Consider the following 25,770-nt stretch of genomic DNA (forward strand, 5'->3'; position numbering starts at 1 on the left):
CATATTTTTCTGAGTCACGAGTCCCCCATTACTGGAACCTGATCGATCTCCTTAGCTCTTGGTGGGGTCAGCCAGAGTGGCAGCCAACGGCAAGAGTTCTCCAAGTGTCGTCCGTATCGGCTGACTTTCCACTACCATGGATTTGCAAGGAGTAATTTTGGATATTTATCAACAAGAAATCTGTAGCAAGGCTACATAGGATTTCTTCCTTTTAAAAGCCTTAAAAATATTTTACAAATGGCTGGACTGTCTTAACTGGTACTACTAATAACCACAGAGGTAATAGGTGTAGCTAATGTCACCAGCGTGTTCACTTCATAGGACACATCACAAGCTGACATTTGGGAGCATGGAACCTTAAATGTTTTCCAACTTTTTTATCTGAAGAATTTTTCCGTTTAAAGCACAACTGAAATCTGTGGTCTCCATTTTTTAATGTAATCTCAGTAGTTTTTATATTGATACATTTTGGTGAGTTTAAAAAATAATTCTGTTCAGAATACTTTGATCTTGTTAGAAAGTCAACGTAGAAAAATGGAATATTAAGGTTGTTTTTATTGTGAGTCAGATCTCTGGCAAAAGGTTTCTCATTTCACGTAGTGTTGCCTTCTATGTAAATGTACCAATGAATAAATGTTTAGCAAACAGTCATTCTGCATCTCATTGTTTCACTCGGCTACAGTCTAAATCTTAGTTTGTTGGTTAACTAGTTGAGGAAAGGAGAGTTTATTCATCAAAAACCGGATCAAAGGTTTCTGAAGTCACCCTTCAAAGGGTTCACATTTAGGATATGCCAAGTACCTGCAAACATAATTGAGAGTTATTCTAAGGGGAGTTTGGTAGAATATGTAGTTTGATAGCTTAGTTCATTACCCCCAATATATTCTTGGAGCTGCATCCCAAAACACTGTTCGTCGCAAGTATGTTAAGAAGTGGAAAATTGATGGAAAACATATATTCTCAAGTCTTTTGAAATATTAGCCTCCAGAATCATAGGGGAAAGAAAAAAAGCTGAATCCTTGTCTTACGGTTAATAGGGACATTTCCCGCAGTTTCTTTAGGTATGAATTTTTAGATCACCTAAGGAACAATATTTCTACTCAAAACAACATAAAAAAGGACTGTCACATGAAGAACCATTCTGTGTTCCATACTGCTTGGTAGACCGTCTCTCAGAATATATTGCATGAACAGTTTTGGTTTTGTGTTTAGAAGCGAATGTGCTATATTATACCAATATAGTTTCTTCCAATAAATTGTGCCTCTGTGAGGACATGACATTTAATGCTGTGACATGTGCCTTGTCAGTGGTGAGCTACCAGGGAGAACTTGGATTTGTCATTCTGTACACTTTTTGGGGAAAAAAGTATGTTTTGGGAAGGAAATGTTTCTTTAGGTAATAGTACTGGAATGTCCGATCTTATTTATGAATGATATTTTATTGAACAGATTTCTGTCTTTCTGTACTAGTATCCTAAAACTCAAGTAGGCATAAAGGAGTGATTTGAATTCAGGAAAGGGAAGCAATGAAATATTAAATTTGATTTACATTTTTATCATGAGCGTTTATAAACAGTTGCTAGTTTTCACAGTTTGTCAAAATGGATGCATTTCAAATCAAAATAGAGTATTTTTCATGATAATTTGCTGAGTAGAGGTTTCAGTGAACATATATTATTTCTGTAATAGGGTAGTTGATGCTAAGTAATGATTGCATTTGAAATTTCTAGCAAGTTTGCTTTTGTGGGTTGTCCTGAAAAGATCAACTTAGTGTTTGCTCCTTTGTTGAAATGTCTAGAATAATATATATTTTAAAAGATGCTTCAAGTCTATATATGCCATCTCCCAGTTTCCAAAATGGTGTTAAAACGAAAATTATCGTTTACACATTCTTGTGAATGTTTAAAAATTAGATCTTAAGACAGATGTGAAAATGTTCATGAACTGTCTTCGCATTGCTATTGTGCTATTTTTAAAAGCAATTACTCGTAAAGGACAAGGGCACCCTGTTTGAAACGGTGGTAGGATTGGGAAAGTGCAACAATCCTTTTTATTTGCATAGGAACCAGGAGAGCTGACTTAACAGCTGTGGACATTGGACTTGAGATGACAGTGTTTCCATCCTCCTGTAAGGTGACAGGGAAACTGTCCGTTCTCCTTGCTGTGTTGGGAGAGACAGGCCAGTAGGGCGACACCACACCGTGATGCATGTTTCTCTGAGGACAGCCTTTCATAAGATATCCATGTGAACCGAAGCTTCGCCCATGAGTTCTTGCTCAGAGGAAATATGGCCCAAGGTTTGAGGAGGAAGCCAGAAGAACTATAGGTGTTTTGGGGAGGAAGATGGCAACATTTGGACCTCAGCTTTATCTTTAAGGATTCAGGCCCCTGTATTATAATTTTATCCCAGGAAAGATAAACGCCTATCATGCCGATCCCAGAACCTGAGCAGATTTTACTGAAAGAAACTGATCAATGTGGACAGTTCTGGGTCTTTTCTTACCGAGAACACTGTATCCTAATTGAATAAATCAAAATTTACAAGCTCCCCTGTCTTGGCCTGAAAAACCTCTGGGCAGTGAGATCCTAATCTTTCCTCTTTAACATCACTCCTGCCATCTCTCCACAAGGCCCCGGTTCTGCATGCACTCATCTTTGAAGTGTCACCTGAGTGCACTGTGCACTTTCCTCCATCATGCATTTAATGATGTTGTTGCTGATGTCTAAAATCAATGTCGTCATTTCTTACAGTAGAAGAGATCGTATTAATCATTCAAAACCCATCTCGGATGTTGACTTTTTTTTAAGACTCCCAGCATCCTCTTCCTTCAGCTACCCAGGCGATTGCCAGCACTAGTGAGTGCCAGGGCACTTCTGGTACATCACTCAGAGCACCAATCAATTACTACTTTATCTGTCTCCTTCTCTGAGGTGTGAGGCATTGAGAGGCAGAGATGGTGGTAGGTGCCCAGCTAGTGAATGAGTGAATGATTGATGTAAGTCTGCAGGGCTTCCTTCCAAATTTCCTGGTAAAATTTTTCAAAGGACTATAAACGACTTCAAGTCTACGTGGCATTTTCACATTAGAAATCATTCTGGAGATCATCTCTGGCCTTAGGAAACTTAATACCAGAGACACTGAATACCGCACCCAGAGCACCATAGCTGTCGTGTCAAGAGGAGGGAATAGACCGGAGGTCTCCCTTTGACATTCATTTATGAAAAATAAGTTTACTTAATTCTATTTTTCTACCAGGTTGAGCAGATTTTGGAAATTTAGACTTTTTCTAATGTAGCAAAGTGTTAACATTCATATACATAACCCTTAGATGGATGTCTAGAATTTCTCTTTGTTTTTTTCCACTGGACAGGTAAATACCAGCTGTCCCCCACGGTGAATATGCCCCAAGATGACACTGTCATTATCGAGGATGACAGGCTGCCAGTACTCCCCCCACATCTCTCTGACCAGTCATCTTCCAGCTCCCACGATGATGTAGGATTTGTGACAACGGACACTGGCGCGTGGGCCAAGGCCGGCATCAGTGAGTCAGCAGAGTGGTAAGAGCACTGTTGGGAAACATCGGTTAATTGCAGTCACACTTGATTTTAGGGTTACACGGTCTGTCACCGAGCACAGTGAATCAGTGTCTTTTATAGCGGTGTTCTGATTTAATAATAATGATTTAATACTCGTAGTTGTCACTCCTCAAACAAAAGATTCCCCCCAGCCTCATAAACCTGCCCAACTGTGTTAGCCTTTCCAGGGCTATCGTTAAGAGTTCAGCCAAACCAACGAGAAAACTACCACTCACCCCCAAACCCTACTCATTGAAGTTAAGTTTCACAAGTGAAACTTTTATTTTAGATCTGTGTTAATTTGACGAATTGTTTTCCTATTCCATAAATAAATTCTAAGCAAATCCCTCCGGTGACTGAGAGTTTGTAACAATTCGACGACTTTGGCCAAATTAGTAGTTGTTACGTTCTGGGAGTGGGAAGAAGCTTTTTCAGATTTTCTTTTTAGAGCGCTATAACTCTACTAGTCTTTGTACTTACTTCTAACATTATGACTTCAGGGGCAGTCTAATGCTATTTTTTCTCCTGTATCTCTAAAAATATAAGAAAGCATTTGATATTATTGAACCAGCGTGTGGCAGATAAATGTGGATGAGTGTCCTCATTTGCCTAGTAATTATATACATCAATAAGCGAAAGGAAGGTCCCTCCTAGGGATGACCTTGGAAGGCTGTAGTGATAATGAACACAACCATGTGAAGCATTATACCAGAATCTTCTTCTTGCCCTTTCTCTGGGGTCTTTTAAGAATCCATCAGCAAAATGATATTTCAGTGTTGTGGCATTGAGCTACACTCAAGCCCGCGTGATAACAGCTTACCTTTGAACGAGTTTTTTGGTTCAACGTAGAGGGGGAACTACCATACAAAGTAAAAACCCACCTGAATCAGACGCTGTAGCATTTACCGCTGCAGTTTATATCTCTTTCTGAAAGTGAAAGCAATGACAGAGAAAGTAAGGATTAGATATTTGCAGTATTCATCGAAGGGACAAAAACCTTTTGAGTCTCCACCGTGATGAGGAATTTTGAAGGCAGCCATAGGAATAGATGTTTGAGGCCTTAAGAAATGCTGTATTGGTGAAAGTCAATAAACAACGAGCAGGGCTGGAGTGTGGCATTAATTTCCCTAAGGGGATTCATAAAACAGTGAGGACTTGTATGATTTTGCTGTGGGGAATGTGCAGGGGCTGGAAAAGAATATGAATGAAGGGTTATCCAAACAAGAATGGCAGCTGTTCTGAATCACAGCAGAAAATGTAAGCTTTTCCAGCCTGACAATATCTCCCTAATCCTTGATGAAAATGTTATGAAAACAAAAGGGCAATAAGGCAGGATTAATAACTGGAATTTTAATAACTTTTGGGGGGGGGGGGTCAGGGTATGGTTACATTCTTTAAAGAATCAGCTGTCAGTCCTGCAGACTAACTTGCTAAGTATGCTAGCGTATTGTTTCTTGTGTCTGAAATTAGTTTAATGGGAAGAATTAATTATGTTATGGTTTAAGAATATTTAGTTATTTTAAGATGCTTATTCACTCAAAAACTCATTTGCCGTTTTCAGTTGTGTATGTGTACAGTTCGCTGCACGATTGTGGAAGGCTGAATATGTCAAATGGCTAAAGTTTGCATTTCTTAACTGATAGAATATACTTGTTTTCAATCCATGAACTGATTTAGGGAACATAACAACGTTTTTAAGGTGAAGAAGGTAAAACAGCAAATTCTCATCTTAGTGACAACATAATTTCGGAGGATATAAAATTAGTTTAAAAAATACGCCAATATGTGGCTTTCAGGAACAAAAATTTGTACTTCTTTGAAAAACCTTTACCCAATAATTTTTATTAAAACTGTATTGCAGATTCACTCTGTTCACACATTTGACACCTAGTTTGGAATTCAGGTTTTCGTGTAATTCACACGATACAGAAGAGGGTTGACGAGCATGTGCAGCATAGTCGGAGAGATCAACTTTCAGTATCTAAAAGAATTACTCTTGGACTTCCCCGGCGGTCCCGTGGTTCAGACTCCGAGCTTCCACTGCAGGGGACGCGGGTGCGATCCCTGGTCGGGGAACTAAGATCCCGTATGCCGCGTGGCGCGGCCATAATGAACACACAAACAGAAAGAATTACTCTTAGTTCAAATATCATATTTAGTGTTTATTGTTGCAAGATTGTTCTCACCATATAGGTTTTAATTTTTCACTTCTAGGACTGTGTTTTCGAATTGGGGTGTATGTGTCCTGGAAATTATAAGCATAGTAGTACGTGGACACTACTATATAAGCATAATATACACACACATATATATTTAAGAAATATGTAAAAGCAGTCTACACTTATATGCATCATATATGCTGGAGCTCTGCACACACATGTACATACATACATACATACATAGGGTCTAAGCAGAGTAGTACGAGAAGGGACACCTAAGCCTTCAAGGTGCACATGACCCTGCTGCTTCCTGGAACGTCAGATTTATTCTGGGCTTTACAGATGAGATATGATATGTTAAAAATGAAAAGATGTAGTGTAGGATGCAAACAAAATAACATTGATTAGGATATAACATAGTGTTTTACATAAAAAAATCGTTTTTGCTTTGGGCTGAGCTCCCAGTCCCTGGGCCAGAACAAGGGTTAAGCAAGCTAGGTGCCCAGGGGAGCAAACGTAAGGAGCTTCTCACTCTCAGGTGTGGCCCCTGAACTCACAGGACCCTGAGATCAGAGCTCCCTTGAATTCTGAGTCCCAGGCACCTACGTTGCCTCCTCCCCGGGCCCTGCTCTGTACTTGGTGGAAAAGATGGAGAAGGATCGTTCATTTCCTTTTTGAGGTTTCGGTTGGCGCTTGGTTTTTAAATACCCTGTTTCCGTTATAATTTTCATAACTTTGAAAATTTGAGATAGCAAGTCTTTGTTGGCTAATAATAATTTATTTTGCATGGTGGTCTGCAGTTTACTGAGGGCTTTCCCCTGTGTCCTTGAATTCTCTCAGTGGCCCGGCCAGGGGTTGGGGCCACTCTTTTCTTCATGGAGCCAATGAAGACACAGGGACTCAAAGCGTTCAGGCCACATCACCTGATGGTGAAGCACTGCCTTCATGTCTTCCTTGTCGCAGTTTTTGGTTTAGCCTTTCCCTAATGCCATCTGTCATTTCATGCACAGTGAATTGCAGCTAAATTTCTGATACGTATCCAAACCAGATCACTACCCTTTTATCAATATGCATGGTCATTCCCATAGGACCAATACAGGGTTAGAGAAGCTGGTTTCCAGCAGAAGCCTAAGGAGGGCGTGTATAGTGGAAGCGGACGTAGTGGAGAGACCACCACATTCTAGCATGTCCAGTGAGCTGCGGAGGGATGTTCTCCTACCTGTGGCCACATAGGCAAGGTGGCTCCACACTGATATAGGAGAGCTCTCTGTTTACTCACCGTGCTCAGCACAGAGAAGAACCACGTCATTGTGGGGCTGGGCTCACAACACCTGGTGGTGCTTCTGAAAGTGTTAGTGGGATTTTACAAATAGGACCGATTCCCCTGCCACTTCCATTGTGAAGACACTGGATACTGTATCCTGTTACCACTGATCTGCCCTGTGTTTCATCGTCTCTGCGGGAGCCACTGTGTTGGTGTCACACAAACCAAATGCCATCCAGACTTAGTCATGCTTTTCCTGACTCCCTGGAATACCAGTCAGTCTCCCATCCGAGCATCCACAGAGTCTTCTGTGTGCTCCTGGTTTGGTATTCTTCTTAGGGAATAGAGATCTTTTCTTATTTATTACTTTGACTTTGGTACCCGGCACCACACTTTCATCAGAGTAGGTTCTAATCGTGATTTGTTGAGTTGATTTCTTCTCAGTTGATTTAAGTATTGCAGAGAAGCTACATCCTCATAAAACTACATGCCATAAAGGTGTTTTGGTTTTTTTTCTGAAACACAAGATAAAGGATATATAAGATGACCAGAACATATCCTTTTTTTAACAAAATTCATTTTACTGAAGTATAGTTGATTTACAATGTTGTGTTAATTTCTGCTGTACAGCAAAGTGATTCAGTTATGCCTATATACATTCTTTTTCATATTCGTTTCCATTATGGTTTATCACAGGGTATTGAATAGAGTTCCCTGTGCGATACAGTAGGACCTTGTTGTTTATCCATTTTGTATATAATAGTTTGCATCTGCTAATCCCAAACTCCCAATCCATCCCTCCCCCATTCCCCTCCCCCTTGTCAACCACAAGTCTGCAGAACGTACCCTTCTCAAAACTTCTATTCAGTTGCAATTCATATAGTCACTAATTTGCTGCCAGTATTTGTATTAATATATGAAAGTTTTTCTCAAAGATTCAGTCTTCCTCACATGGAGAAGGAATTGCTCTAAATGTAAATTAATGTCGTATTTTCCTGTCACCTCCTACACAACCACAGTTCTTTTGATGGACTATATTTGTGCTATTTAGTTTAAATATTTCTGAGGAATATCCATATACACACATTCATACACACAGGTGTAGATGAACTTTCCTGAGCGTCACGTCTCTTATTTTCAGTAAATGTTTTTATGTTTCTCTTTCTCTTCACACCAGCTCTTTGAGTCCAGACGTCGATCCAGTTCTTGCTTTTCAACGAGAGGGATTTGGACGTCAGAGTATGTCAGAAAAACGCACAAAGCAATTTTCAGATGCCAGTCAATTGGATTTCGTTAAAACGCGAAAATCGAAAAGCATGGATTTAGGTAGTGAGTACGATCTCCATGAACCTCTATCTAAATTCGCTTTAGATGCTTTCAGATGAAAATCAATGGTCCCAAACACATGTCTGTTTACTGTGAGCCATAGAGAAAATAAATGCGAAATGAGGCAATTTGGCAAAAATTAGTTTTTCTCCAAGTTTGAGATAACCGTACTTCTAAGTGGCATGTTTACATCATGTGCAATATGTTAATATATATGTTTTCTGATGAGAAAAGAAACAAACACATGTGCCTATCATGCTCTATTCATGTATCTTTACTTGAAAAAAATGAAATGTTTTAACACTTTGGCTGCTGAAAACCAATTTCATTGGAATATGACTTGGTTGGTTGTGGGGACGCTCGAACCAGAAGAAGCAGTTTTGGAGAGAAACCATTATCTCAATCCATGTCTAGAGTTTGGTTACTTCCTCATATTTTCCTTCCATTGCTGTCCTTTAAGGTTTATTTGATAGAAACTCTTATGTGTTGATAATTAAGGCCTTTAAGTGGAGTCATAATTTGAGAGCATATTTATTGTAGAAAGTATTTGGAAGCAAATGAGAGGAGGAAAATAATCCTAGTTGTTCAATCAAGCACCAATCAGGTAGTGTCTCTTTTTAAATCCAAATCCACCAAAAACCAAAACAAACAAACAACAAATTAATTAATTATATCCATACACCAATTGAATGATTAGAAAAACCTTCGTTAATCAACTAGAACGTATTTATGCTGTTCTCTGGTGGCTGTTTGTACTTCGAGACTAAAAACATTCATTTATCCCATGCAGAAAAGAACAATCGGGCGATTCCTTGCCTCGCTAATTGTGATATGCTAACATATCAATAACACACGTGTCTGTGAAATGAGATGACTGGCATTGCATGGAGACACTGCTTTTTTCCCCTTTTTTTTTGATTATGAATGTTTGCTTGATATTTCATATATTTTGCATGAAATATTACCTAAGAATTATCACCTAACTGAAAAGATCTGGGAATGGTTGAAGCATGTTGGGCTGTGGGACTAACTGGGCTAACCATTATACATTTACCTTTTAACAGTAGCTGACGAGACTAAACTCAATACAGTGGATGACCAGAAAGCAGGTAAGAATGGACACTTAGACTGTTGCCATAGAAACTGTGGTCCAAGGAGCTTATCATAATTGTAGAGCTGCCAATCACATAGCACGTAAACATAAATATTCCAGGCTGGCACGGATGTTTTCATAGTAGGAAATCAAACGGTACAAGAAAAGGAAAATTTTCTGTGAGAAGAAATTTATCACTGTAGTACATACTAAATGGAAATATAATTTAGTGCTTCAGAGACACTAAAACAACCTAGATCTTCTTAATTATATTTGTGTAGGAATGTTTTGTCACAATTTATAAAAAAAGTCAAAATCCTGAAAACGTGATCTCTTAGGGTGGATTCTTTGTTTCAGAGTCATCTATCTGATGCTTAGGTTAACATCCAAAACATGATTCTCAAAGTGGTGATTTTCGTTTGACGGATAATGGCACAAATATAAATATTTTCACTGAAGGACAGTGTCTAGTATTGCTCTCATTAGTCACTCAGAAAAGCTTAGATCTTTTTCTGATGCAAGCATTAGTTTGTAGTTACCTAACATTGAATTAGACTATATATTGCGTCCTTATCTTTGTGAACCTGCTTGAAGGTTTGTTTTTGTTTTTTGTTTTAATTTATTTATTTTTTGGCTGTGTTGGGTTTTCATTGCTGCGTGCGGGCTTTCTCTAGTTGTAGCGAGTGGGGGATACTCTTGGTTGCGGTGCGTGGGCTTCTCATTGTGGTGGCTTCTCTTGTTGAGGAGCACAGGCTCTAGGCGCGTGGGCTTCAGAAGTTGTGGCTCGCGGGCTCTAGAGCGCAGGCTCAGTAGTTGTGGCACGTGAGCTTCAGTAGTTGTGGCTCACGGGCTCAGTAGTTGTGGCTTGTGGGCTCTAGAGCGCAGGCTCAGTAGTTGTGGCACATGGGCTTAGTTGCTCCACGGCATGTGGGATCTTCCCGGACCAGGGCTTGAACCCGTGTCCCCTGCATTGGCAGGCGGATTCTTAACCACTGCGCCATGAGGGAAGCCCTTGTTTTTGTTTTTCTTTTTCTTCTTAACTATTTAGGGCTTGCTTCTAAGATGCTGCCTAAATCATTCCGTAGAAACAATGGATTATTTTGAACTGGGTTTTACATGATAGTAGATTTTACATGTTATTTTATGACAATGATCAGAGGAAAGTCTTTATGTGTAATTAAAGTCATGTGCTTTGTACAATTGAGCGTTTTGATTTATTATTATAAGTTTGGAATAGAGTTTTAATTATTCGAGCTCCAGTATGATTTAGTTACACCACTTAGCACTAATTGGCTTCAATTCACCTTTTTAACCTGCAGTAGTAATTAGTTTTAGGCTTCTTGAAAAATGTGTATCCCACGTACATATGTAAAGATAATTGTGGACGTGGTTGGAGTTTTCACATTCTGTAAAGATAGATTGTAAAAACTACATCCAATAAATCATTGGATTAACTGTAGTGCAGGGCAATTAACAATAGCCTCAGCCCTTATTAAGTAGTTATTTCTTTTATCAAAACAAAGCATTTCATTGGAATTCTGAAGCAGGGCTAAAGAAAAACATTATTTGATAGTTTACATATGTAAATTAGTAATTCGTTTTTGGAGTTAATGGTATTCAGTACTTTTCAAGAAGTAACCCCTGTTCAAGTTAATGTTTATAAAAAACAAATTGAGCTGCTCAGATTAAAGAACATGACTTTATATAATATGCCAATTAGGTAAAGTAAGGAAAATAGTTAATTTAACCAACTCACTAACAGGAAAAGAACAATTTATTATGATTAAAAAATAATATCCAGATTTCAGCTGAAAACATTAAATAACTTTCATGGTGAGAAGACAGATTTTTATCATCTAATTGAATCATCTGCTTTCATAGTGCCTTAGAATGTTAGTTAGATCCTAGATAAAAAGCATTTATAAAATACTATATGTGATCTATCTTACCGAATTAAATTGGAAAAACTTGGGACAAAAAATTATTACATAGACATCAAAGTACTTTCTGGTCTATTGCTTTTAAATCTACAATGAATAAAATATCTACACTGAATCCTTCCCATCCTCCAGTATTAGACAGTGAAGAGATTTTCAGTTATTTTTCTTTCTTCACTTCACTTGAATTGCTAAGATTATCATGATTTTACAGTTTAGTCCAAAGGTTTTTGGTAGAGTCACCGTGGCATTTTAGTGTAGATCATCTGTCTAGCTGTAAGCCTTTCATAATGAAAATTGAATTCCATTTCCCTTTGCCCTTGCAAAAGACATCCTCTCCTTTTTTTTGGTGAGAGAGGTATTAGTAGGTAAGAGTAGAAAAATAGACCTTAGGAAAATAGTATGATCATGATTTCCCCCTTTATTCCTGGATTTAGGAATCTTCTATGATATTTGGGGGGTAAATTTACTTTCTGCAAGAAAAGGAGGAACAGGAATAAGAGAATTGTGTTTCTAATAGTTTAATCCTTGAGTATAAAAAATAAGCAAAGTGTCCTAATGACCTGAAAGATTTATATAAGGAGCTTCAAAATACTATTTTTAAATTATTATTTTACATTTAAAGTAATTTAAAAATTATTTAAAATTATTTAAAAATTATTTAAAATAATTTAAAATTTAGAGACATTGATTTTTTTGTGTGTAAATAAAACTACTCTCTTGCCCCTACTTTATATAGTGAGAGATATTTTCAGTTTTTATTGCTGCTAAATGATAAGTTTATGATGTTAGGAATCTCAGTGGTCCTCATTTAGGAATCTTATTAATTTATTACTTAACAAAATCTCTGTTAAAGTTTCTTTGACAAACATACCACTTGCATGAATGAAATCCATGTTATAGATCAAGAGTCAGCAAGCTCTTTCTGTAAAGAGCCAGGGAGTAAATATGGTAGATCTTGTAGACCAAACAGTCCCTGGAGCAATTACTTAATTCTGATGTAGTGTGAAGGCAAGCCATGGAGGATATGCAAATGAATGGACATGGCTGTGTTCCAGTCAGATTTTCCAGATTTGGCCCACAGTTTGCTGATTGCTGTTATAGATGCACAAATTATAGATGTTATGAAAATTTTCAACCATATGTAAAGACTGTAGTTTATTAACCTACCATATACCCAATACCCACCATATATAATTATCAACATTTTGCCAGAATGTTATACTACAGTGTTAAGAATTTAGAGAAAAGAGTAGATAGGTAAGCTCCCAATTATGCTTACAAAATATCTATTGCTTATTTAGTTACAATTCCATCATTTTTTTTTATCCCTGATTTGCTTGTGTTTTGTTTCTTAATAAATACATATATACATTTATCTATACATGTATCAATATTTATATACATGTAATATATACATTTATTTGAATAAATACTCATGCCATATCTGAAATTATTAAAGCGTTTAGTGCTCTGAGTATCTTAAGTCAAATCTCAGCTAACTTTTCATACATAAATTATGTTTTGTTTTGTTTTGTTTTGTTTTGGCTGCGTTGGGCCTTCATTGCTGCATGTGGGCTTTCTCTAGTTGTGGCGAGCGGGGGCTGCTCTTTGTTGTGGTGTGCAGTCTTCTCATTGCAGTGGCTTCTCTTGTTGTGAAGCACAGGCTCTAGGCACTCGGGCTTCAGTAATTGTGGCACGCAGGCTCAGTAGCTGTGGCTCACGGGCTCTAGAGCACAGGCTCAAGAGCTGTGGCACATGGGCTTAGTTACTCTGCGGCATGTGGGATCTACCCGGACCAGGGATCGAACCCGTGTCCTCTGCATTGGCAGGCGGATTCTTAACCACTGAGCCACCAGGGAAGCCCATAAATTATGTTTTTATGATAATCTTTACTGGAAGTATCAAATCTTCATTGGAGATATATGCATAGATACATATAGATACATACATGCATCCGTACATAAACATGTCCTTTATGAAGCCAAGAAGGTACTGAATATTTGCCTTATAAAAGTTTATAGGACCTGAATGAAACTAGTAAGTTATGAAAATTGATAGGCATGATTTATTCAGAAAAAGATCTTCCTAGTGCTAATTCTAGAAAATGTGAACGTAAATGTCCCTACCCAGGAATCATCTTTTCCCATTCTCTTTGATTTCTTACTTTTTCTTTCATTCTTCGGAACAAAATTCATTTTCCTTCCTGTGACATGACTTTTATGGGTATTTAAAACATGAACTTGTCAAAAGTTATGGGGCTATCAAGAGAAAAAGTAAGATTGATCATCCTAGAAAGAAATAATTCTTGTGAATTTTTGTCATAAAATAAATAATCAAATATATACAAACCTGCATGGAAAAAGTTAAATAAATCATATTTTTCTCCCAAGCACAATGATTTATAGAATATTTTTTCTTTTTTAGAGTCATCTGTCTGCCTTTCTGCCTACGTTACATTTTAACATACTTATTCTAACTTAAAACTACCCTATTGTGAAAATCATGTGAAAGGTGTCATGTAAATGAATCTTAAAAAGATAATTCTTGTTTTGACTCTCCCAATTTAATTTTTATTCTGTTTTATACTCTGAGCAATGGAAAGCCCATGTCAGAACTATTTGTCTTCTAAGTGATAACATATCAAGGCTACTCCTTAATTATTGATCCACATATGGGCTGATGGCCCCACATGGAGAGAAACTATCCAGCCTCTCCTTCCCTCCCCTTTTTTTTTTTTTTTTGCACCTGTCTTTTTAGCAGTATAAGTGAAGAACTAGTTCTGTAACCTGGATTGCCCAGCTGGGGGTGGCTGGCATTTCAGCCATCTAGACGCTAAATTCATCTACCTCTGAGTGCCAGGTCAGGCAGTGATGGATGAGGTTGTCATACCTGGTTAAAGAAATCCATTTTGATTGCATTCTAAAGCTTGGTTACCATCTTGGGACTTCCTGCCCTAGATCCTCAAGTCACAGAGCCATATTTATTTATTTATTTGGCTGCACTGGGTCTTAGTTGCAGCACAGGGATCTTCGTTGTGGCATGCAGGATCTTTTTTTAGTTGCGGCATGTGGGATCTTAGTTCCCTGACCAGGGATTGAACCCAGGCCCCCCGCATTGGGAGCGCAGAGTCTTAACAACCAGACGACTAGGGAAGTCCCCAGAGTCGCATTTTTAATCCTCTGAATTCTCCCCTGCCATCCTATGAAATTTTCTTGGTAATTGTGATGTCTTGTTCCTTCTGTTCATCACCTGTTTCTCTTTGCAGGCCTGGAGATCTAAGTACTCACATCCAGCTCTTGAGTCCTCTCTCCCTTACTTCTCTCTCTCTCTCTCTCTCTCTCCCTTATATAGTTTGTTTCTATTCAGATTTTGTGTTGCTTTTCCAAGAGAACTACCATTTTCCAGAATTAGGTTTCTACCTGGTGCCAGGGTGCCCTGTTTCTATGGGTGACACGTGGTCTCCTGTGCTTTTCTTACTCGCTGAGTTGTCCGAACTTGCACCATGATGAGGAAAAGGCTTGATGAAACTCATTGAGGTGAAAGTTTCACTTCTATCTTGTAAATAACTTTAAACTGCCAAACAATGATTTCAGCTACATTTTGAAGCTTACTCTTGGTTGCTTCCCTTAGCCTTCTCATCATCCTGCTTTTCAAATGAGCTCCTGGGTTATTCTGCCTCTTTTATATTATTGACGTAACTTGGAGCAAATGATTTGACAGAGATTTCATCTGTTAAGCTAAAAATGGAAACTAATAACGCAGAGTGTTTCCTAATGAGAATAGAGAAAATAGACCTACTTTAATATACATTTGGGAAAAGTTAAAATTAGTTACTGTTACTTTACTTTTTATATCTTGCCACCCACATTCCAGAAGTTGACGTTGAGCAAATAATTTATGTGCCTGATATTTTCCACAATCTGTAGATATTCAGACATGTAATTTTCTCCACTCATTCTAACTAAGATTTTGTTTTTGCAAACCTCCAAGGTTCTCCCAGCAGAGATGTGGGGCCTTCCTTGGGTCTGAAGAAGTCAAGCTCTTTAGAGAGTCTGCAGACAGCAGTCGCTGAGGTGACTTTGAATGGGGACATTCCTTTCCATCGCCCGCGGCCGCGGATAATCCGAGGAAGGGGATGCAATGAAAGCTTCAGAGCTGCCATTGACAAGTCCTATGATAAACCTGTGGCAGATGATGACGATGAAGGCATGGAGACATGTAAGTTTACAATGTCTGAAAGAGTGGCCATGCCAGGCATCTCTATAGAGCAGCAGTTCTTAAAGTGTGCTCCAGGGAACCCTAGGGGTTCCCGGCATCCCTTCAAAGGGATCTAAGAGATCTAAATTATTTTCATAATAATAAGAAGATGTTGTTTACCTTTTTTACTCTTATTCTCTCACAAGTGTACCGTTGGGTTTTCTAGAGGCAACATGTCATGTGATATTGCAATAGACTGAATGCAGAGAAGATAGAAGAATCTTTTCAGCTAGATATTAAAGAGATTTGCCATTGTTCTCAATAATTGTTTTTGGAAAATACAGTGGTTTTTTTGGTAAAAACCATAATTTCTGTTAACATGAAATCTATAATTTTTTATAAAGTAATTTGTATTTTTTAACTTTCTCAGTTTTAGTTTAATAAATATTGATAGACATAACCCACATAAAATTTTGAGTCCTTAATGAATTTTAGGAGTATAAAGGTATCCTGAGACCAAAATATTTGAAAACCACTGCTGTATAGTATGTCTTTAATAGATCTCAAATGAGTACATGTAACCATCTGTGATTTTGATAACATATTTTTGTTTTGTTTTTATGAATTCCTCTTGCTTTCCTTGAACTGAGCTAGCAAGACATATTTGTGTATGTGTATTTCCAAATTGCCAAATATTTTAAACCAAGATTATTGAAAGTCAAAGGTTACCATGAATGAGCAATGTGTTTTCCATAGTATATTGAGAAAAAAGTAACATTTAGAAATACGTACAAACGTATGCTTCAGGGAGTTGTCACTGTAGTTAAATATTTATGGTATAAAAATAGCCGTTCAATTTAAACATAAGGAAGAAACTCAGTAGTGTATTTACTTAGAAGAGAAAGGACTAGAGTCCTAATAGAAAAAATTGTTGATTAACTTATATTGTTCGTATCTACTAAACCACATTTTAGTTTTCTAACTTCAAAGTGACTCTACCCATCTAACCATTGTAAGAAAAGCTAAAGGGGGGAAAAAAAGAGAGGAAAAGCTGGAGACACCACTGCCCAAGGTTAAAGCAGAGATCATTTAGGTGGATTGTATACAATTTAACTTTTGGGTGAACCACTTTGATCACACGTACCTAAGGAAGACTGTGCTGGGGAAGGAGAGTTTGAAATGAAAATCACATTCTGAGGAGATTTAAAGCAAAATTATATAATCTTTGCCTATCAGATATAATGTGTTTCGGAAGATGAATATTTCTGCCATAATGTAACACACAAAGCAAAGCTTAGGAGAGGATCACTGCTTTCTCCCCCAGATTTCTCAGTCTAAATCTGGACAGTTGTTCACTCCATGCAGCCAGTGATTTCAAATATATGCAGCTCATTGCTCCCAGATGAAGAACATATTTCCTAGTTTTGCTGCCAGTCCTGGTCTCCAAGATCCTGAGTCATATGAGCTTTCGACCCTCTTGGAGTATCAGTGGTTCCTTGCCAGCCTTACCAGTATTACTTGTGCTGCCTTTCTAGGGTGGGGACCCTGTATCACTTAGAGATCTTGCCTCTGTCCCGGGTGCATATTTAATAAGACATACAGTGCTTTGGCACCTCCATATTTGTTTTTGTAAGCACAGATTATGCTGCTGAGTTTTCTTGTTCTGGTTAAAATGTTATTTAAATTCCCTCATAAATGCACTTTTCTCACATATATCACTTATTTGAAATATGCAACAGGGGATGGAATAGCTATCAGTACCAGGCATGTTCTTAATTCTGTGGCCTCCAGAGCTTTCCACTGGTGTGAACATCTAAATTTGTCCCTCTATAAACTTAGTTTCCTTTTTTAATTGGAAAGAACAGATTTAAGTATTTTATTTGAAAACTTTTGTATTCAACTATCATCAAGACAAAACCAAGTAAATCGACACACTACGATTTGTGAAGGGCAGGGAAAGTTCTGGACGAGAGCTGAGAGAGACACTGTGACAACGTGCACCTGCGACCCCAAAGTGCTGGGTTTTCCCAAAGTCCTGACTTCAGGATGTATTTTTCCAGACCAGCCTGGTGAACTTTGGATATGGCCAGAGAAAGGCAACTCTTCTACATTTCAAATGTTTGCAGTGCAGGTTGTCAAAACTGTGTGAGTAGGGTGACGTGAGCCTGGGGTCCAGATGACTTACATCCCATCCACGTTCTTCTCACCCATTTGGGATTTGGGTCAAGTTGCTCAACATCCTTGAGCTTTAATTCCCTCACTTGTAAAACGGAAGCTTTGGACGCCCAGGTCATTGATGCTCAGATTGTGTGTGGCGGCGGCCAGTGAAGAGTGGAGCCTCGGTGGTCTCAGGGAGTTGGGAAGCACATGGGCACCTGAGTGGGTGGGCTCTGTCAAAGTCACCAGCCCCCCCGCACCCCGCTGTCGCCTCAACAATCATGTGTTATTTATTGATTTACTTGTATTTTTTGACGGGGGTGCCGTGCGGCTCGTGGGATCTTACCCAGGGATCAAACCCGAGCCCCCTGCAGTGAAAGTGCCAAGTCCTAACCACTGGACCACCAGGGAATTCCCAGTCCTGGGTTTGTTTTGTTTTGTTTTGTTTTGTTTTTGTGGTACGCGGGCCTCTCACTGTTGTGGCCTCTCCCGTTGCAGAGCACAAGCTCCGGACACGCAGGCTCAGCGGCCATGGCTCACGGGCCCAGCCGCTCCGCGGCAAGTGGAATCTTCCCGGACCGGGGCACGAACCCGTGTCCCCTGCATCGGCAGGCGGACTCCCAACCACTGCGCCACTGGGGAGGCCCTAGTCCTGGGTTTTTAAAATCACTTTTCATACATTGTAGTTCTTTGTCAATTTTAAGTTTAAAAAAAAGGAAGTTCGCAGTTTTCCAGAAAAAGTTTGAAAAGCTCTGGTTTAGATGGTTCCATTTCTGAGGTCCTTTCCAGTTTTAACTTTCCATGACTCTGTTTCCCCCTTCACTTACTGACCTCCGTCCTGCCTGCCTGCTTCTCTCATTGTCTGTAAAGTCCACGAAGAAAGACACCACCGTGTCTTATTCCTGCGTAACCAGGCTCAGAGCTCGGCAAAGCATTGGAGTCAGTGACTGTTTGTGACATCAGTAAATGGACTCCTGCTTGACTAGCCCCACTGTTTGTGAGAGACACACACCCAGACACAGCAAGCCTCAGGCTGTGGCGCTCGGGGCAGCAGTGACATTTCACTCCTCCTGCTTGTGTCCCACGCTGGACCTGCATGTCTGAGACCTCCAGTGCCTCAGCAAACTGTTTGTTTTTCTTTAAAAAAAAAAAAAAATCTCTCAAGGCTGGTGTTACTGCTGGTGGTCATGAGACTGTCACCTTTACGTATGACTAGGTACAGGTGTGAGAAGGAAGCCCTGCTTGCCTAGCTCCTCCTCTAGTTCCCTAAACACCATCCTTTTCCGAGTCAGGCTGTGGATTCTCACGGTGTGATCCACACACTCTCTTCCACTGTGTGCATTTGCGTTTCTGCTTATGCTCTTCATCCTCTGCTTGTGCTTCTCCCTTGGGCATCCTTGCCTGTGCCTCCCTCACCTGTGCGGCCTCGCCCGGCATCCTTGCCATATGGGAGCTGTCTCTGGCCACATGTCTAGGCCCTGCCGTCCTCGTGCTCTGTGGGACACTCCGTACAAGAAAGGGCCTTGTACAAGGGCCTTTCTTTTACGGAGGTGGAACTCCGGGCACTCAGTTACGGCCGCCGTTAAATTAAAGATGCCGAGTCACTGTTGAGCGGTGCTCTGTAAGAGGACCCTGTCTGGGCAGACAGTCTTTGTTAGATGGCTGTCCTGTGAGGATGCAGTCTGCGCACCCTAGAAACATGGGGGCGGCATTACCTGTACCACCCAGCTGCCTGTTTCTGTCCTGTGCAGCCCTTTCCCACTTTACAGGAAAGGCGCTTAGGCAGAGGCCTGGTTGAATGCTGTTGTCAGTCGGCTCGAGGTCCTCCCGGGTGACTCTCTTTTACGGCTCGGAACAGGCTCGCCTCTTCTCAGCAGCATCGAAATTGTGGCATGCACACAACAATGGAGGCCAGGAGACTGGTGCGGGATCCATGTGGTATCTGGTATCTGTCATCTTCTGTAACACTTACGTGCTTCCTGTGGAGATGGCAGAAGCCAGTGTTTTTGTCTCTCATTTAATCCATCTGGCCTCTCCACATTGTGTGTGTCTGTCTGGATCAAGATGGAGCTTTGTATTCTGGGACCCATTATCTCCGAGGTCCTACCTGTGTTTGACAGGTCAGGGCATCTACAATCTGCTCCCTCTTCTATGCAAATCACACTCCCCGCCTGGCTCCCAGCAAGGAGCTCCTCCATCCCCCATAATAAATCAGTTTCCGTTGGAACCAAGAACATGGATGCTATATAACATTGCTTTGTTTTATTTTTGAAAATATAGAGTCCCATTTTTTTTTCTCTATTAAAAGTTGCCAAATTGTCAGCCTTCCTATCAATTCAGTAACAGCTTTTTGTCCAGGTCAAGGAGGTGAAACACAACAAAACCGAAGACTATGCTATTAATTGTACTTCTCAATGTTAAGATCTATCCAGTTTACAATTTTAAATGTGAGAACTGTATGCCTTGAAAACATAGAGCCAGATTGCTTTTGAGTAGCTTGCCTACTTTCTTATAGTACTCTTAACAGATCAGAAAAAAAGCACTGCTCTAAAATTTACATAACTTAGGTTAGCAGTGTGAGATTAGAAGACACTGAATTTATGTCAGTAAATCAGCTAATCTGAAAGCTTCCAGGAGAATTTTTGTTTATTTTATTAGCTTCAAATAGGATATTGCATGAATATCTCAGACTTTCTACTCTCAGCATCCTCCACATTTCTAGCCACCTTTTGTCATTACATTTTGAGCAAAAAAAATGCAAACTAGGTTGTTATCTTAAGACACCCCATTAGATTACTGTTAATCTGTAGTGGAAGAATTCAGTATAGGGGTTTCAAAGTCGAAGTACTTTGTAAAAGATTTCCCATTTGATTAATCTATCTTAATGGCTAATTGGGTGTTGATCTATAAAAAATATTTGTTCTGAAGGGCTGGGAATAAGAATAACCTGTCTTATCCTCTTATGCCAATTTGTATACTTAAGTATCACTTGCAGTTTAAGAAAAGGAGCTTTGATTTTAGGAAATTTCTGAATGCAGTAGAGGTGTAAGCATGTGAAGTAGCTGACGCTATCTATTCCTTACATTTCTTTTTCTAAGTGAAAAGTAAGTTAAGCTAAAAGTATGATGAGAAGTCACATCTGAAGTGTTTGAATTATAGAATCCTCATTTTAAGCATTTTTTTAATAAGGAAAAAGTATGTAAACAGATGACCAAGATCGTACTTAGGAACAAAATCATAGAATGCATGCCTTCTGATTTGTAGTCCTGTGAGTTTTCTAGAATATTAAACAAATTTCTGAGTGGGATAAGCCATTACACTGAAACTACTATAGAGTATGAATGAGTTGTAGTACCTAAAATCTGATATTTAAGCTCTAAGTTCCTGAGGGGCTGTGGGTGGTTCAACCCAGTGGATAAACTGACACTTGAGAAGCAGTGTGGTTAATGGTTAAGGGCCGTTGTAGTGCACAGGTTACCATGGCACCAAACCGTGGGGGACCCACTCAGCCCATGTGGAAGTTGAGTGGGGTGGGAGAAGGCTTCCCAGAAGAGGTATTGTTTTAGGTGAGTATTATTGCTTGAGTGGTCTTCAGTGGGTGCGTAGGAAACATAGGGAGCCGGGACCACCCCTGGACCGCCATCATCCTGTTAAGGTTCATGTATGCACTGCGGGTGAGGGCATGGTGAGGAGTGAGGTTTAAGACGTAGTCAGAGAACCGATCACAGACAGCCTCGTTTAAATCATTTTTGTTCATACTAAGGACCTTAAAGAGCACTTGAAGAATTTCAAGTAAAGGAATACGCTAGTTAGGGCTGTATGGGATGGCTTATTGGGGATGGGATGGTAAGTAGCAGTGTTGGCGGCAAGACTGGTTCTGTGATCATAATGCAAGACTCCAGGTGAATCACGATGCTTGGCAAAGCCAGAGGAAAGGGAGGGACTGCGTTTACATGCTTAGCATCTCACATGTAAAGATGGATGATGATGTCGTGATTTTTCTCATTAGTACCTCCAGGCCCAGAAACTTAGAATCATCATCTCACTGTGTAATCACTCCATTACCGAGGTTTCTTATTTTTTCCCCCATGAAATCTCCTAATTTCTCTCCTTCTGTCCAATCTAGCCCCAATCCTCATTTTTTAATATCTGAAGTTACTATTAGGATCTCCTAACTGGTCCGACTGTCTCTACATTGGCTGAGTAAGCTCCGGGATCACACCGTCTTCACAGTCCTTCAAGCTCCCGTGTGCATTCTCTCCCAGACCATGCACTGTCTGTGAGGCTTATCTTCTCACTGCCCTGACTGTCCCCTACCCTCTTGTGTACGTTGGACTACTATCATATTCCTTCTTCAAGACACTTGTTCCCAAACAATCTAGTTTTCCTTTGATTTTCTAAAGCCCCAACTGGGTATGGACGCTCCCCAATTTACAATGGTTCCGCTTAGGATTTTTGGACTTTACGGTGGTTCGAAAGTGATGTGCATTCAGTGGAAACCGTACATCTAACTTTGAACTTGGATCTTTTCCTGGGCAGGAGATATGCAGATCCTCTGTGGAGATGCTGGGCACTGGCAGCAGCCGCAGCTCCCAGTCAGCCACGTGATCACAAGTGGAAACAACCGATACGCTGACAACTTTCTGGTTTCCACTTTCAGCACTGTATTCACGAAATTACATGAGACATTCAACACTTTATTATAACCTAGACTCTGTGTTAGATGACTAGGCTAATGTCAGTGTTCTGAGCACATTTAAGGTAGGCGAAGCTAAGCTATGATGTTCGGCAGGTTAGATGTATTCAGTGTATTTTTGACTTACGGTATTTTCAGTTTATGTTGGGTTTAACAGGCCGTAACCCCATCGTAACTCAAGAAAAATCTGTATATAGATGTATCTGAGACTTTTTAATATAAAATATTTTTTTAACATTAAGAAATTTTGTGGATCTCGCAGTTTGGATTGTAGGGCATGGGAGTTGAGAGCACTGGCTTTTAGGGGACAGTTGTTTTGATTTCTCGGTAAATAGCAAAACAGAGCACTGCTCTCCATTCACTGTTTCATCACATTTGCACATTTTTATGTTGTTATTTATTTTTGTTTTTGTTTTTTCACTTAAAAGAGTCAGAGCAGTGGCCTGGACACTCTTTCCTTGACACCGTAATTTTTTTGTATATTGTTAAAATATACATTTGACACCACTTCAGTCCTTGATAAAAATAAAATTCTTAGTGGCAATTCCAACAGCAGCGTTATGAGTGCTACCATTTTCATTGTGTAGCCAGTCCATTGGGTCTGTTGAAAGGAAAGCGTTCAACTTCTTTATACATTGTCCCCTGTGCACAGGAAACAGTGTCTGTTGTGGACCATCATTTGTATGTGAAAATCAATTATACACTGAAAGCAAATTTGCGAGCGTTCGGAAAATGGAGGGTGTGATCCTCATTGTATTTGTTCTGCAGCATTCTCCTGGGCAGGGGGGATAGTGGAGGTGGCATTCTACCAAGATCTTCAGGAACATTTTACCTGTTTGTTTGGAGGGATGCATTAAAGAAAACTTTAGACTGTGAAGTAGAAGTAAAGAATGGTTTTTGATAATAAGTCTTAAACTCTTTGGAAGTGTGGTTTTATTGTTTTTGTCTCTCAACTCCTTACCCGAATGTAAACTAAGAGGTTGGCTTTTTTTTTTTTTAATGAAATAAATCTACTTTTAGAAGAGTGGGTTTTAGGAATCATCTGTTTGAACGTTCCTCCAGTTGCTGAGAACCCTTCTCTAAACCTGCTGATCAACGTCACCCACTTCCTTCATGGTTTTTTCTCCTTTCACCGTCACGTTCTCTGTTCTTCATAATATCAGTTGTTACTCCCACACCACATTTTAGTATAAAAGCTTCTTCATTCTTCTTGCCAGCTTTGTGTGTGTATGTGTTTTTTTTTAAATGTTCTGAAAAAGCTAAGTTTTTCCATTGCCAAAAGCTCATCATTCTAATGTTAAAAGTCAGGGTCCAGGAAATCAGATCCTATTACTCAGTACCATCTGTGTCACTAGCTGTTCATTTCTTACGTCTTTTCTTCCTTCTCCAAAGTCAAATGTTCGACTAAACTAAGAAACAAAAATAATATGTGTATACATATATAAAAATATATATGTATATCTATTTATTTTATTTATAATAAAATGTTCTCAAATCCTGTGCAGGATTTGCAGTGCCTGGGGAGTTCAGTCCTCATTTATTTTTAGTACATTGTATCTTACCTAACATTAGTCAATAGACGTTGGTAGTGGTCAGTGGATTTGCTAAGTCTAGTGAAATTTTCCAATTACTAATGTCTCACTTTTCAACTCACTCATTTTAAATTTTAAGCTGATAGATTCTGAAGACTGCGTAATCCTGTGTCCAGTTATTACATTTAATCCTTTGTCTTCCAAAGTAAATTGGAAATTACTCAAGAATATGTGCTTCTATTATTAGATCTTTCTAATTCCTAGAGTAGTTCTTTCTAAACAGGGAACAGTGAAGGATGGTTTTCATATGATGGGCTCTTTGTCAGTCCACTCAACAAATATTTAATAACACTTCTTTGAGCTATGCCCTCGGAGAAGAGTACTTGCTCACTGGCAAATAAGAAGTAATGCTGTCGTTTTCATTTTGTATTTCTCTGTTTTGTGTTTCTCTGGATGTTTGTACCAATTCATTTGACGCTAGTAACAAGTCTGAATAAATAATTCTAGTAAAATTGTCAAAGCTGCCTAGAGTGACATTAACCACTAAATCTTACACTTGTGATAAATAGTACTGTGGTTATTCCACAGCTGCTCTAAAGTTTGATTTATATCATGTACCTATTAGGATGCTTTCCGCTGCATTTAGTAGAAAACCCAGGTCAGACCAGCTCAAACCATGAGGAAATACATTGTCCTACATAACTGGTTCTAGAGTTGGGTAGCTTCCAGGATTATTGACTCCACAGCCTAACGGTGTTATCAAAGCCCCGCCATCCTTCTGACCCTTCTGCCACACTGTCCACAAGTCAGCTTAACCCGAGCGTAACCGCAGGGCTCAGAGGCCTCGTGCTTTCCTGATCACGTCCAACTGAAGGGAGTGAGCCATCTCCCCACGCATGGAATACGTCCATTCGGGGTGATGGGGCCATTCTTGGACTAATGACATTGGACTAATAAATCAACAGGGGCAGGGGCCCATAGGTTGGTATAAATTTAGTAATGAATTCACCCCTTGAAGCTGGGTTGCATTCCTGAACACAATCAGAGTTCATTAGGAAGAAGAAACGGAGAAGTGGATTTGGGATAAGCAAGCAATGGAGATCATTACAGTCCCAACAGTAGTATTGCTTCTCAATGGAAAAAAAAAGACCATGTGGCTTAGAGTCAACTGTTGACAATGAAATGTGTGTGATGACGAGATCGAAGTGTTTATTTATGGCAGAAGCTACAGAACTTCGAGGTTCAGTTGACGCCTAAGGTCATTTTCTCCATAATCATTACCACGTATGTGCTCAGTCTTTTCCAAACTTCTTGGTGACCCAGTCCTAACGTGATATCTTGCAGAACTGAGTAGCTGAATTTGTCGCATGGACTAGCATTTTAATTGAGCTGTATTTGCATCTGTTGAAAACATGGTAATTAGGTATGTCTTAATTATAGAATGTGCTGCCTGAAAGAAAAATAAGCAGCTTCACGTTATACCTTCTTTAAAAAGAGAAACTTGAAAGTATCTGTTTTTATAGGTAATCACACGAGAAAGTAGCTGATAATGCAGTGCACAGAGCAGAAATGTTAGTCAAAAATAGAAATTTCCATTTGTTTGGAAGGAGGTAATCATCTTTCTTTGTGCAGACTATCTGCAGAAGGAAAGCAAACAATCTGCAAAGAGCAAAATTAAGGAGAAAAAATGTAAAATTTATATAGCATTTAAAATAGTCAATTACCTAAATGTAGGTTTATGATTAGTCCGTGCATTGTAATTGATTGTATGAACGCAATCAATCATGCCATTTACGGATGATGTATTACCAGTACTTTTCTTACTTG

The 25,770-nt window shown here is 39.4% G+C and overlaps 1 protein-coding gene across 17 annotated transcripts in view; it reads left to right on the plus strand.

Annotated features, from left to right (window-relative positions):
* The window catches only part of PARD3 (par-3 family cell polarity regulator), a 637,508-nt gene that overhangs the window by 397,542 nt on the left and 214,196 nt on the right, over positions 1-25,770 (plus strand). For 7 of the 17 annotated variants that reach the window (XM_079913062.1, XM_079913073.1, XM_079913075.1 and 4 more), the window contains 4 exons: positions 3,372-3,561; positions 8,180-8,331; positions 9,393-9,437; positions 15,352-15,579. In XM_079913062.1, coding sequence (XP_079769188.1) covers positions 3,372-3,561; positions 8,180-8,331; positions 9,393-9,437; positions 15,352-15,579 — 615 coding nt within the window. The remainder of the gene's footprint in view (positions 1-3,371; positions 3,562-8,179; positions 8,332-9,392; positions 9,438-15,351; positions 15,580-25,770) is intronic. The other 10 variants (XM_079913079.1, XM_079913063.1, XM_079913065.1 and 7 more) reach the window with 3 other exon arrangements.

The sequence above is a fragment of the Stenella coeruleoalba genome (assembly GCF_951394435.1).
Source record: "Stenella coeruleoalba genome assembly, chromosome: 2".
NCBI lineage: Eukaryota > Metazoa > Chordata > Mammalia > Artiodactyla > Delphinidae > Stenella > Stenella coeruleoalba.